Source organism: Perissodus microlepis, chromosome 22 (genome assembly GCF_051167445.1).
Source record: "Perissodus microlepis isolate ML-2025 ecotype Zambia chromosome 22, ASM5116744v1, whole genome shotgun sequence".
In the NCBI taxonomy this organism is placed as follows: domain Eukaryota; kingdom Metazoa; phylum Chordata; class Actinopteri; order Cichliformes; family Cichlidae; genus Perissodus; species Perissodus microlepis.
This window is the reverse complement of record NC_140481.1, coordinates 27687890-27703506: the sequence shown is the minus strand read 5'-3', so window position 1 is coordinate 27703506 and position 15617 is coordinate 27687890. Positions and strand designations below refer to the sequence as shown.

Below are 15617 nucleotides of genomic sequence, written 5' to 3'. Positions count from 1 at the left end.
GGTGTTTATGATGACTTCTCGGTTGTATGACTTGCTTGTAGAAGGACAATGTCTAAAATCAGTCACTTATTCACGATGTCCTACCCGTATAGATAATTCTTTGTAGTGGACTATAAAATGAGCTCAAGGTTATCATTAACCAAACTGAAACAAAAACTAGGTGTGGCAGATGATTTTAGATGACTGAAACAGAAATAAAAACAAGACTTTTAAAAAAAGAACACGCTGAAATATTTTGTAAAGGGGCAAAACTAACTAAAAGAAAATATTCAGCAAATGTGGATTTGGGATATTTACATGATAGACATCCCGAATCCCAAATTATAATATTTTTAAAAAAGGTTAAAACCAATGTTTAAAATAACAAAAATGAATCTAAAACTGGACATTTTCAAATAATAAACGTAAACTGAAAAGTGCAAACCCATACTGGAAGCCGACTGAAACTAAACTAAAGTGAAAACAACAAAATACAAAACTGTAATAACTTCATTTGGGCAAATTGATATATGATGAGTCAAAATCAGCATGTTGTATCCGCTGTGTCGTATATTTCCTGTTGATACATAAAACGTACGCTGTGCCAGTTTATGTTATGATGTACCGCTCTCATTCCTCTCGTCTGTCCATCACTTTTTCTTCAGAGCAGCGCATCATAGTATAAAAAGCCTGGGTGGTGTAGTGGGTGCACGCCACTTTTTGCAGGGCATTGTGGGATGTTTTGCACTATATGAGCTATATTAATACATATATTAATACACACTGACTAGCTGCATCACTGCATGGTACAGCAGCACTAGTGCTATGGATCGCAAACGCCTGCAGAGAGTGATAACAGCTGCGGAGAAGATCATCAGGACTCTGCTGCCCTCTCTGCAGAGCATCTACCATCGCAGAGTCCAGAGGAGAGCTGCCTCCATCCTCAAAGATCCCACACACCCTCAACACGGACTGTTCACACTTCTGCCCTCGAGACGAAGGTTTAGAAGTGTGAAATCCAGAACATCCCGACTCAACAACTCCTTCTCCTTCACCGCTATCAGACTCCTGAACAGCTGACCTACCTCAACTGCAATTTGCACATTGGGACACTTTGCACACTAAGTTCATTTTGCACATTAAGCTCCTAGTAGCTCCTAGTAGTAGTAAGCTCCTGTAGATCCATTTACATTGACATCTGCATACCTCACTTGTCTTCACTTACTTATTTTTGTACTTATTTATCTTTCACTATTTTTATCCTTATTTTTATCTTAATATCTTGTCTTATTTTTATCCTTATTTATCTTGCTCCTTCAACCCTACCTAACTTGGCATTTGTGTATGGACAGCAAAGGAAGAATTTCATTGCACAGAGAAATGCTATTTCTTCTGTACACATGACAATAAACACTTTGAATTTTGAGTGGAAAACTCTCCAAAAGGTCAAAGGTCACCATTATTCAGGAGGGGGGGCGTGGGGTGGCACCAACCACTTCTGAAATGTGACTGATGATTAAACTCTTTTGACATATATACATACATCACAGATATTATGGTATGCTTTATTCACATTACATTAAAGCTCACTACATTACTTTTTTTTTTTTTTTAAAGTTATGCTGATTTGAATATTTGATTTGATTTGAATGAGTGGGGAAATCCTTGTAGGCAAGCACAGCGGTAAGATGTTTCTTGTAGTTTGTTACCAGATTTACACATATCTCATTGTCATGATGAAAGACTCATCCACAGCTCATCTTCAGTGTTCTCCATGAGGGGAGAAGATCCTCATCCAAGATTTTTTGGTACATGGTCCCATTCATTACCAATAGTGTTCTTTGCAAATGTGCTCCCAACTGCCATCAGATCTTTAACAAGCTCCTCTGGCTGGGTAGTCACTCAATGACATGCAAATAGACTTCTATCAAATACTATCAAATGATTTTATTCCCCCCTGTATATAGAGTGGCTGTGCCTCAGGATGTAGAGAAGGTTAGTGGGTTGACCCTTGGTTCCTCTGAACCTGAACTGTGTATTGGTGTGTGTGAGACAGTTAGACGAGGTGAACATTGAATGAAAAAGCTGTGGTTAGAATGAGACTTATAGTAAAAAGTGCTTCAGAGCAGAATATTTATGTTCTAATTCACTACAATGAGTAGTTGTTAAAGCAGTAGGTGTTAAAATACCTGATGTTAGTTTGAACACGAAGCAGCCAAAGTGATAGCATGATGGTTTATATAAGAACAGTTTTATGTTTTATCTAAGTGTCCTCACACACCCATCTATTGCGGTCTCCTTCTGCCCTCGCTCTCTGCCGTTGACCTCCTTCTTTTCTCCTTTCATTAAACAAATTGCTGTATTCTACCAACTGCAGAGAGTCATGTTCTTGTCAGGATATAATTTTTAAGAAAAAATCATTCTCGTAAGTTTATTTCCGTGCTACTTTGATGGGTCATCAGTTGGTATATGGCACGTTGAGTAATGTGATCCAGTTTGTGCCACCACATTTAAACAAAAAAACGATGGAAACGCCCCTGGCAGGCAGACTTTTTTTTTTTTTTTTTTGCCTCGTCCCACCTTGCAGCTTTTCCTGGAAAAGGTAATCTTCCATAGACATAGACGATCTTCGGCACAAAGTAGGCGTTCAGTTTCTCCCTCCCTCCCTCCCTCCGTGGGTCAGCGTGGGCGGCCCCGTGTGGCAGGAGCAGAGCGAAACACGACACCCCGCCAAAGGAAGGGGGGCAGAGAGAGAGCACGAAGTGTCTGAGTGAGTGGAAAAAGTCTGAGGGAAAGAGAAAGAACAGGAGTCGGTACTTTTGTTCGCCTCTGAAGCACCGCTGTTGGACTGTCGCTGAGGATGAGGAGGGTGATGATGATGGTGAGGAGGAGGAATCGACCATGCGACATGGCTGCAACAAACGGGATGAACATTTAGACTCGTCACATTCCGTTGCTCCAGCTCTGAGCAGCACGGCTCCTCCAAACTTTGACCTGCGCCATTCAGACCCTGGCGGCTGGATTTCCCCCCCTCCTGAGACTCGGGGCAACTTTTCCGCACCAGAACCCCCGCAAGTGAACGACAAATACTCCGGCGCAAAAGTTTCTGGGCAGGCGTAGATGTGTCGCGTTATACCGCTAAACTCCATGCGAAGTTTGCGGCTGGTTTTCAAGTTGAAAGCGGAGCCCGTAATCGGCGCAGGCTCCTTCTAACAAGCCGCCTGTGAGAACAACACCGGAGGAAGGAGTGGGGGTGTCGCTGCTAACTTCGCTAGCTAACTTTGCTAAGGGCTAGCCAACAAACACTCAAAAGTTGACGGGGAAAGTGAGCGAAGCGGCTGCGGCTCACCGAAGACGACCACAAAGATGAAAACCCCGGCGGACACGGGTGAGTGAGCACCCAAACACACTTAATAATAGTAATAAAAAACTTTTATCACCCGCTACTGTTCTTCAAATGAAAACAACAGCGCTTAGCCTCGGCGGCTAAGGCTGGTTAGCACGCTAACAAACTCTCCGCTCCAGGGAAAGTGTGACAAAATTATGGCGCTAGAGAGAATCCATCCGAGCCTCTTGTTATTATTTTTAATAACCCCAGAAAGACTCTCACTCATGACCGTTTTGTTTACACGTCTAAGAGGATCGAACCATCCCCAAATGAGCTATTTGAAAACTTAAAACATTTAAGGTAAAATGAAGATGAGAGATTTACAGTAAGAGTTAGCCTAATTTTCCGGATCAGTGGTGAGGAGTCGGGGTCAGCGCCGAGGTTCACCGTAACAAGAGCTCTGCATTTGGTTTATTGTTGATGCCACAATGCACCCAGTTTCAAATTTAATGAGTTAGTTTGACTACACGGGTCATTAATACTGCATGCATTGGCACTGATAGCGATGCAGCCACAATTTTCATGCAGCACCTAGCCTGGAAGAGGTTCCCAACGGTAATTATAAGTTTGTTTATCTGCATTGTTGTGGAGGAAAGACACCACCTCGTTGTGGTTGGTGGGCCACATGCAGCCCAGTTTGATCTCCGGGTCCAGACCAGTAATACCGCATAGTAACCTATATTTTAAAGAAACACCCCTTCAGATTTTTCTCTTTTTATGTGTAAGAAATGGAAATGTTGACCTTCACCACAGTCGAGGTTTCAGGGGGAAAAAGAGAGACCCCTTGCCACACAACTAAAATTAACAGAACATATTTCTGATCAATTTTCTGGGTTATCTATAACAAAGGAAAAACATCACATCACAATGGAAACAGAAAACAAATCGCACGAAGTTCGAATTAAGTAACAATGTCGAGATATATATATATATATATATATATATATATATATATATATATATCTCGACATTGTTACTTAATTCGAACTATATATATATATATATATATATATATATATATATATATATATATATATATATATATATAAAAATTTTTTTTTTTCTCCCCCAAACAGTTGGTCTACATTTAGAAATACTTTCTACACACTTTCACTCCTGTGTGGTTAGTGTGGGCATGACCACACAAAGAATAACAGTGAATTTTCACACTCTACAGTGGGCCAAATTGAGCCCTTTTGCTGGGCTGGTGTTGCCCCCTGGGCCACATGTTATGACCCATCTTGCTCCGACAGAGCAGTGCTGAGAAAATAAAGCAACTTTGAATTGAAATGTGTTTGACGCCACTGAAATTGAGAAGGGGAATTTCTGTGTAGAGCCATTTAAAATCCAAAGCTTACCGAGCTTTGACCAGACTTTAACGTCAAGGAAGTGATGAAATGCAAACTACTAACCAGGTGTTTTGATTGTTTTAAGCCGAAGCCAGCCCACATTTCCACTTATCACTACATCAAAGCTTGAAGAGGAATGTGAAGAGTGACTACATGACTGGATTGGGAACTTAACTAAGGGTGCAACTGATAAGGGTGACCAGATCCAGACACAGTAAATGTGGGGCAGAGAGAATGTGTGTGAGGGTGATCTGATAAGTCTAAGTAAAGAAACAACACAAAAAACATTGCTGGTAACAGGTTTGGCATTAAGAAATGTCTCTTCAAATTTCTCATCACAGCACAAAACAAAACTGAAATGAATAGGTCAGCCTGCAGATCAGGAAGTTGCTTCCAGTGACCAATCTAGCGTCGTCAGTTAGGATTGGGCCGATATATTCGATTTGAATATTGGATTGTTGCATATCTAGACCACGCAACTCTTTCAGCCACACATTTCAGTCTAGTTTTAGTCTTTATTTGTTAGGGATCCTTCACAAAACGTCAATCTCATAAGAGATAAGATCGCTTATACCAGCTAATTCCCCAGGTGCACATGATATAACGTAAACTAAAATATCAATGCTGTGTGGGACATTGTTTTAATGTGTGGGATTGAGAGGACATTATTTTTACTTATTTTTAAAGTGGGAGACCTGGTCACCCTACATAGGAATGAGGAGATTGTTAGCTGAGATATTTTAACTGTCCTGGTTAGTGCTGCATATTTTTGTGTCATTGTTTAGTTTATTGTGCTCTGTGTTTCCTGCAGGGCACTTTGAAAGTAAACCTGTCTGACCCCCTGACACGTGAGAATTTGATCCGGTGCGGTTAACACCTTTGCTGGGACTTTAAATGGAGTTTAACCCAGAAATCTCAGGCCCTGCTATTTGAAATTCCTTTCATTTTTCTTCGACATGTTTAGTTTCAGCGAGATTATTATGATTTTCCCATTCACAGGTTATGATTTTCTTCCATTGTGTATTTAGGTGCTCTTAAACTCAGTTTAGTCAAAAGTGCTTTGTGGTAATCGAGGGCAGGCGTGGATCCAGCTCCCATAATAGATGTTTGAGTGGGGAATGCCTCACCACAACACAGCATCATAATTAGAAATACGACTTTTAGATCTCTTTGTTCCCTCAGATAACTCTTGGATCACAGAGTTTTGAATAACGTGAACATTTTTTCCCAGCTGGTGCTCTTTAGCTATATGGATCTGAACATCGTGCTGAAATAAGTTTATGTAATCACAATGAGCAGCCAGTCCACTGCACAAAATACTCAACAGGTGCAAGAAATGTATTTTTTGGTGCTGAAATTAAAAGTCTTAAACAGTGACCACTTTATTTTTAGAGCAGCATATGTGGCCTATTTCAGATGTCTGAACATTGTAGCCCTCTCTAAAGACTTTAATTATCCAGAGGATCAGATTACCGAAGCTACATTGCATTTCCTTTTATTTCAAAAGAAGTGGACCAACGACTGTTTGAACCATTCAGCAAAAAGATAGCTACCTTTGTCTGTTTTCTGAATGATTTGGCTCTGCTGATAAGATTGCAAACAGCTTAAAGGAGTTCACACTGGTTGATGGACTTGTTTTTAAGTTGTTCCTGTTCTTCGGCATTTATGGTCTGATTCATGCTGACTTCCTTTAGTTTCTAGGGATTGGAGTAAAGCTGGTGAATCATGGGTTTAAATGACACTGTCTGTAGCGTTTGCATTGTTATATGATGTAGGTCATTTTAGTCGAAAGGCCTCTTTTTTTGTGAGGGAAGAGGGTGTGGTACAATGGGTTTAAGTACCAGAGCACACCTATACAGTTGTTTCTTGTCTGAAGAACCTAGACATACCTGTAAATAAAGTCTATGAGCTTCAGTTTGTATAGGTTCTCCCCATTGCTGTATGTCAGCCTTTAGGGTTATCTTGCATTAATTTGACTTTTATCACAGAAAGCCTTAACTTTGTTGTCTATTTTATTTTTAACTTTTTCTTGAAAATTACATTCTTGGTGTTGGAAATAGTTTTCACCTGCATGAAACAAAACAATAAGAACACTTTGACTACAAAGCACTTGTTATATATAAAAAACAATCTTCAGGACTTTACAGGACTTTAAAAACACCAGAGCATTTTTTAGCCCATCCTTTTTTCCCTCAAGTCTAGAAACTCTTGTTTCATGTCTTTCATGATGTTTTCCATTGAAGTCATGGAAAAGTGATTTTGATTTTTTTAATCGTTCACTTCTCAGTACTCTACCTACATTCTTCCTCCCTCGTATTTACGCGTACGGCCCTTTTCCATTAGTACCTACTCTGATCGGCTTGGTGCAACTCTACTAATTTTCCAGTATGATCGAGTACCACCCAACATACGTGGGGTCATTATAGCATGCGTCCAGAAGTCCCATAGCGCCATTTGTATGTGACATGAACAAAACGACAATGGAGGACATTGAGGCAATGGTATACCTTTTGCTTGGTCTAAGGCTTTTTGTCAGACTCAGCAACGACAGTGCTGGTTGTTTGTAAGCCTTTTCGCTCATTGCCGGGTTTCAGAAATGGCAGTTTTGAATTTTGTGGTGGAGATGCTCTCATGACTAGTCTGTTGACATCACGTTTTCGGATCACCTCAGATGCGAGTAGGTACTAGTGGAAAAGGATGTATTAATATTATCTAATCTCTTCAAGTTCTTGAAAAATTGTCTCAAATTCACTGAGTCATTTAAAGGTGCTGGTAACTTTCAGGGTAGAACGTTTTCTTGATGTGTTAGTTAGCTGGTGTGCTTAATAAGTCAAAGCGCTTTAAATGTCAGTATGACAGCTTTGACTTTTGAATTTTGCTTTATTGGTTTTCTTGCATGAAATATGATTCACTGATGATTGAATTTTAACCAGATCACTATTATTTCTTCATCTTGAGTGGGGACTAAGCGGTACAGCATCATTCTAGCACACTTCTGTACCAATGAAGGAGACCCATGCCAATATTAAAAGCCCCAGATGGAAGCCATGATCTATATATAAATGTATACATGGGCCAACCTCCACTCTCTTCCTATCAGGAAGTCTGAAGTCTGGCCCCACCAGCACCAGCTCCAATTTTCCGCTTGTGTTACTCGTTATATCAACAACACGCCACATTTGAGACGTCACAGCTGTAGACAGCGAGGACCAGCAGGCCAGCACGCTTTGTTGCACACTCTTATGTGTATATGTGTAGTGAAAGGAGCCATACATGAGCAATTAGCTGGTGTTAAGTCTGGTAAGGGCAGGGCTTCTGTTTATGACTGAGTGTATTTGTGTTTGTGTGTGTGTTAATGTGTGTGTATATGTGCCCACATGTCTGTCACTCTGCGGCCATACCTGACATTAATGTGGTCACAACAAAGTGAGTGTTTGACTTTTACCAGCGTGTCCAAATTGCCCTTGAGGAAGACCATTTGGTTGTGGGCAGTTGACTCAGCTCGTTGTAATTACAGGAAGAACGACTTAGACATTTTTTATGCAGATTGAAATAGCTCTAATAACACTGGTTAGACCGGAGCTAATGAACCACAGGCTCATTTTGCTTTAAAAAAAAATGATGCCGTTAGTTTCCTTTGGGAAGGACTGTCGTGTTACTGTCTCACCATTATACTGAATTATACTGTTGGCACCAGCACAATTACTGGCGGCACAATTGCGCTACAAGTTGAGGCTCAGTTGTTTGTCTCGGGGAAAGTTTGAAAAGAGGAGCTGGCGGCTGATGTATAGCGACGCCGTGGTGCACTTTGAGTTTTAAGACGCCCTGTCTCTGCGGGATTTGTCAGAGGCCGCGCTAGACATTGTATGTCATTTTGACAGACAGGGTCATAAACTTGAATGCTTCTATGGTGAAACGTTTGCAAGAGCATATAGTAAAAAATCCAAACACTTTTTTACCTTTTAAAAAAACAACTGAGTCTGTATCTCTGAGATTCACTCTGTTGACCTGTCAAAGACTCATGTTACTGCTTAACTGTAAGAAATCAGACCATCTATGATGTGTTCTTAGCATTTGAATGATTTAATGTTGTGGTAGAGGCACCATTGGTGCTTTAATTAACTAAATTACAGCCAACTTTCAGACGTCTTTGTCCCCGTTTTTAAGAAAGGAAAAAAAATCTCAGTGAATGAGATTTCTGATTTCTGTCACTTACTGCTCGTCCACTGCAGTGTGCTTCAGCTGAAAGAAGTAAGGCACATGGTTTTACGTGGGTGAACCTGTGGAAGGATTTTTAACAGTTGCCTACAGTTGCATTAGTCCTTGGATCACCAAGCGTCTCTCACTTATGGCAGCGTGTGAAGGAAGTGTCAGCTGGCTCTTTGCTTCAGCTCTCTGTCCATCTCCCCTATGTTTCCTGTGCAAGTTTCCCAAGGATCCCACAAGGCCACAGCAAACTGGGGCCTTTTTGTTTTTTTGCCCCTCTCAGAATAAACCCACAGTGACATGGGCTTTACAATCATTTTAATATTAGAGTTCAATAAATTTCACTGTTAAATAATTGCAAGTGATTTCTGCCTGACTTGCAAAGACTTGCTCTTGTGTGACTGATATCGGGCAATAAACTGGATGCCAGTCTCTCCTGTGGATACTAAATAAAAGCAGAATATGTTTTGGAGAGAAATGGCATTACAAAAAACCCCCCCCAAAACATAAATACTGGTGTGACAGGATGTACCTTTCTCTCATTTTCCTCCCATTATGTGGTTACTGTGAGTGATCGGGTCGCCCTTTGAGTCGACCTGATCACATTCCTGATTACTGCTGAGCCAAGCCTGGGCAAGCAGACCCTGGAAAAACCACAGCAGAGTGACGTCAACATTTCTCTGGTGTGCTGTCAAGAGGCAGCTCAGGTCAGCTTTGCTGTGATCATCTCTCGATGTTACGGTGGGCCTCTTTTCCTGGAGGTGTGTATGTACAGTGGCTTTAGTGACCCATACAAAGCGTAGATAATAGACAACAGGTTGCTCGAGCTGGGACATGCTGGCCAAACAAACACAGAACGCTCAAACACAGGAAAACCTGACAGTCTGAGAGATGAGCGTTGACAGACATCCATGCCTGAAATAAATTTTTATTGTCCTATTACCTCAGGTTGTGTTTAACTATGCCATTGCTGTACTTTCTGCTCTTTCTGTCTTTGCTTTAGTGGATTTTTTTCCTCTTGTCTCCATGGTTGCACTGTTTGTTTTCCTGTCCTATATTTTACAAATCAAGCAGCTCATTTAAGCATTTTAAGTTTAAACTGCAAATGCATTCGAGCCTTAAACTTGTCTTTGGACTTATCTTGCCTTAATGATGGTAACGTTACCTGTCAGTTATCTGTGGACCCGCTCTTTTTCCTTGATAGTTAAAGTAGAGTTACATTTTTAGCTAGTATCCCTCCAAGTGCACATCTTTGAAGCTTGTCTCTGTATGAGAGCGAGAATTTCTGATACAGCAGAAAGCCTCACAGAAAAAGCATGCCAGGTGTCATCCAGGTCAGATGTCAGTCCACCCCTGCAGCACTGCTGGTGCAAACTTTGGTCTGAATGTTATGAGATCTCTGTAATTGTGTGAATTTACTTCATCGTAAATGCAGGGTTCGATTAAATTTTGTGCAGTAGCTGCAATCCCAAAACGAAATTCCAGCCCTGAGTGGTGAATAAATTGTGGCTGTATCGATCATTTTTATGATTACGGATGTATACATGAGAGAAAACAGACAAAACAACATCAATCAATATATTGGTCTGCATATTCTTATAGATTTTTTTTTTGTATCTCAGCAACCAGGCCTAAAGTTTTAGGAGGTTTTTAATTGCTTTGCCTAAGGGCTCGGTGATGGTTGTTGTGTAACAGCTTAATCCATCGTCTAAAAGCCTTATCTATTCTCTTGTACTGTGAAGCCATTTAGGAATCAACAATTTATAATGTTGCGCTATAAAGGTGACTTTTTTTTATAAACACTGATACTTTTCATTCTTTTTTTAAACTTCATGTGGACCTCCTTTGATTCCTCCTCCTGCAGGTAATGATCTCCCACAGTTCCCATGCGATTTCTAACAGCACCTGTAGTTCGGTGCTCGAACTTGTAAAGTGCAGCTGTGGGCTGTACATGCTGGCAGGAAAGCTATAACAATCAAGCAAACACATTTCCTGTGGAGATGAATAAATGATTGTTGCACCTCCGGGGCTGTTCTGTATTATGTTTTATTGAGGCTACTGACGGAGAAGAAATTGTTCTCTTCTCTTCAGTGATACATTTCTTCCTCCATGCGTGGGTTTTTTTTTTTGGTTTTTTTGTTTTTTTACCTTTTTAAACTGGTGTGATTTGAAAGACCCTTCTGTTCTGTGATGGAGAGGCTGATGCTAATATCTGACATATATGTTGAAATTTTATTTGGCTGACTTGTTTTTTCCTTGTCAGATGCTGTTGTTATATTAAAAATATCTTGAGGTGATGCCACAGCATGTTCAGTGTTTGCAGGGAATTGTAAAATGGAGCCCTCCACCAATTATTTTTCCTGACAGTTTTAAGCTTCATGTGAAATTGTAACCTTAGAAAAACACTGAAGTGTTGTCCAATTAATATTAATATCAGAATTTCAGTCAGTGATTGCCACAGACTAGCTTTAATTGGTATATTAACTTAACACCCACCAAGTCGCCAGTCCCCATCTAAGGTTTCCAGTTTAGTTGTTATCCACCTTGGGTTTTTTTTCTAATTTCATTAACAGTATAAAAGAGGAGTGTTGTCACATCACCCGCGGGTTTTGAACTCTACATTATAAATCCTCAGTGTTCGAATTTTGGCTCCAGATATATATTTTTAAGTCAGAAAGAATAATATGTTGAAGAAAGGGTTGAGTTATGAGCTATCAACTATCCATCCAGACCAAAACTATCTTTTGTAGAAGGTTGTAAACATGCTTGAATAGTGAAAAGTTCAACATTTCAAAATGTGGATCTGTGGGGATTGATTCACGTTGGGAGTCGACCTCCAGTAGCCACTGGATGAACTGATGTTTTTTGACCTTTTTTTTTCCCTTCACTGGGAAAGAGATGATGTCACTGTTGTGGAAATCTTTAATATCGTTTAAATATTCTCAAGATATTCTAGCCCTGCCGTCGGTCAGAGGGACTCTAACTCCACCTAACAGACCATCATGTGGCAGCAGTGCTAGGTCTTCTCTGGAGATCCTCTGCAGCCTAGAAAGTCTATCTAACCAGAACCTGGCTCATCTGTTACTACACAAAGCTCATCAAGGCTTCAGAGCAGATGCCTGCTGTTCAATATAGTGGAGTTGAGACCATCCACAAAGTGAGGAACTGACTGAGGAAAAAAAAAAAAGCATGGCTACACCTTTTGCTTTCATGTGTCCCCTGCTTCCACAAAAAACAGTCTCATTCAGTGAGTTATGGAGCTTTCATCACTAACCTGACTTAGACGAGGTGCATGCTTCTCCTGATTTATCAGTGCACATTTGTACAGATAGTATCACATGTTGCTCAAAAGAATGCGCTCATCTCTCAGTCAGCCTCAGTAACCGTAAGCATTTATGATCGAGTGAGTTTGTGTTGCCTCCTTGACAGCTGACCCCCAGTGGGGCAGATGAAAAGATGAAGCAGGTCAAGTGGAACCAACGATTCACTTCACCGAGCAGATAAGAAAGAGTTCTGTAGCAGGACAGCTATTGCTGGAGCACCTGACAGGATACAAGCTTTCCGGCTTCACTCATGTTCTCACACACGCCCATGAATCTCTTTTGCATAAACTTGAAAACATGCATATATTCTTTTGGCATTTTATATACTTTGATTTTGTTTCGGTATGTGGGTCATTATTCCATAATTAGGCTTCTCATATTTAGAGTTAAAATTTCCACAGTTCAGTAATTTTTTTTAATGTTTCTACACCAACTATTTTAAACCAATGTGAATCAGCTGTGCCGTTGCTAAAATAGGTCATTTTGGAGGCTAATCAGTATTTGCAACTAGTTACCAAATGAAAAGCTGATATCTTTTATATATTTATAGCAGTGATATGACTATTTATCTATATAAGTGCAGACAAATCATTTTCCCTTGAAGCTTTTTTGGAGACTGAGAAAGACAGAAGGTGAGGAGGTAGGGATGTGTTTTGTCAGTGGCTGTTTTGGCTGGAGTCATTTCGACTTAAAGAGGTGTGGAGAGTCATGCCGTGTGTTATGGCTATCATCTGTGGTTCGTGGAGAATGAGAGGTGGTTGGGGGGGGGGGAGGAATGGGAGGCTTCCCTGGCTGGTTTGGTGTCATTTATGGCCAGAGGGATAGAGGTAGGTCTGCTTTCTGCACACTGCACAAAGGATAAGGGGACAGACTAGGTGTGGTCCTGTATGGCTCTGTATAATACTGCCAGCATTACCGGTGCCAGTAAAATAGTTACAACCAAGTTGGTGTTGGAGCAAAAATGTCCACCAGATGCCATCTGTTTTTTAGGGAGTCTGTTTTAACAAAGAAGCATGGTTAGAGGTAGCTTGGCAGGTTATGTTCAAGCAATTAGAGTGACCTACAGTGGGTGGCAACATCTATTATTTTACAATAAAGTGGGAGCATTGACATGTATTAAATCCAGCAGTGGCATTCACTGGAAAGGAGCTGTGGTGCCAGCGGAAAGTCTAGAGTAAGGAAAAAAAAGAGAAAAGAATCGGTGCTAATTTATAAAGCAGTTGTCAAATGATGTAAAGTAAATGAGACACTTTTTCAGACCACCTTAAGAGCCACCGAGGGAAAAACTCTGCAACAGGTTGCAGTGAGGAAAGAGCTCCATCTGGTTTTGTGGTGTTTGGACTTTGGGTTGATGCAGGCCAGACTTTTCCTGCCCCCTGCCCCTGCTGGTATAGCACCTGATTTTTTTTTTTTCCCCTTATCCCACACTGCCTGATTTACAGTGTGACCTATACAGCTTCAGTACTAATCTTATTCATATTCTCACAAATATAAACCCTGGTACTTTTCCCAGTGCTAATCCTACAAACCGGGCTTGTTGGATATGTTTATTAAAAACACCTCCAAAACTCCAGAGTTCTTGTGTGGTGCTTTGCTGAGGTCATTACAGAGGAGCCAGACATTGATCAAACAGCTGTGCATGGCTCTAACCTCAGAGGTTTGGCACACCCACAAATCAACTATTCAAGACCTCAAGAAAGGGACACTTCTTACTCACACTGCTCAGCAAATGTGGTCTCTTTAAGTTTCTGACCACCCCTGAATGCATCACTAGTATGTTTGCATTCACAGGTTTTTTGCAGACATTTGAAGAAATTTAGAAAACTGAGCAAAAATGTTAGAATTTGCAAGCAAGACAGCCTTCTACATGCAGCTCTGTTTCTCTGTTTTAAAGTGCATTTTATAGTATTAGCAGCACATTGCACAGTCTTGTGTTAAGAGCTGAGACTCTTTGTCATAACTGTGTTCAGACCAGCAAACTTTTGTGTGTAGACACCCCCGAAGCCCCATTTTAAGCCAAGAAGTACCCTGATCATGCTGAAGGATTATTAGGGATGCTTTGACTGATGATCTTAAAAACATGTTGTCTTTTCCAGCTTCAACAAAAAAAATTCAGTTTTTACAACAAGTGTAAAGAAAAATACACAAAAGTAACAGTCAGCATCACAAAATAGTTGATTTGAGATGCACATGCACCTTCTACAAGAGTGCATGTGCATGGCAAAAAGACAGTGTGGCCGTAGTCTTTATAGTAAACACAGAAATCATTACTTGTAAAAGAGTCACTGTGTTCAGATTAATTAAATCCCAAGCTAAGAAGCATCTGAGCTGGCTCTTGGCTGTGTCTGAAGGACATATTTCTTATGCATGAATGGAACTGTTTCCTCCAGCTGGTCTTTAATGATTTCTTAGCAGCACGTAATGAAAAGGATCGTCTTTACTCACGACAAAGGCAGCAGCGCGTTAGCTGTATGTTGGCTTAGTAGGTATACGAATACTTCTCATCACATTCAGTGTGTTTGTGATAAATACATGCAAAGACAGGCAGCCATCCTTATCCTTATCCCCTACTGTGCATTTTGCAGGTTTTTCTTTTTAATTATTATCATTAAATGTGCAATGAGGTGCCCAACAGTTAGTCCGGGCTTATCCACATTTAAAGTAAACACAGGTTTATGCAACAATTATCTGCTGTCACGAACCTTGGATTTATTCAGAAACAAGCAGTTATTTTAGATTTCAGTGGCTTTTAGTTGCTTTAGTTCTAAGATGTTGTTTACCCTTTTATGTGCAATTTCTATTTATAGTATTTGTCTTTTGTGGTGACAGTCTAGTATAAAACCAATAGTATAAAATAGTATAAAAGCAGCATGGTAAGTTATGGTTTAAAGACAGTGGCTTTTGATTTTACCAGTTTATTGCAGTCGTTGCAGTGTCGCTGTGTGATGAAACAACGGAAAGGAGAGTGGTGTAACATTTTGGCAGCATAAAGTTAAGGTTGTGTCTGACTCCTTCAGACTCTAGAAATCTTTTGGTGAGTGGAGAAAAAAGTGAGCCCAAAAACAAATGGGAGAGCGAGCAGAGCACAGTCTTACTTTTCCGATGTGTTTGCTTTAGTTATCGGTCTGTTGGGAATCCTGTGGCTTTCTCTCTCTCGCCTGGCTGTCGCTACTTGTCCTGGGAGTTTGTATGTGGAGCATTGATGTTTGATGTGACACTGTGTGAGCTAAAACATATGATGTTTGTGTTGCCTAAAGGCTAATAGCCTGAAAACTTTGTTCGTACTGCACATCACACACGCCCACACAGTGGAGATATACACGCACGCTCTGTCTCTCCCCCTCACCTACATTAAGACGATAACAAAAGTTC

At 40.6% G+C, this 15617-nt stretch overlaps 1 protein-coding gene across 1 annotated transcript in view; it reads left to right on the top strand.

The window, feature by feature from the left end:
- Positions 1 to 2656: 2656 nt before the first annotated feature.
- erf (Ets2 repressor factor) overlaps positions 2657 to 15617 on the top strand; it is a 45041-nt gene continuing 32080 nt past the window's right edge. Inside the window, exon 1 of the mRNA XM_084919270.1 lies at positions 2657 to 3367. Within this exon, the coding sequence (XP_084775396.1) occupies positions 3346 to 3367 (22 nt within the window). The 5' untranslated portion in view covers positions 2657 to 3345. The remainder of the gene's footprint in view (positions 3368 to 15617) is intronic.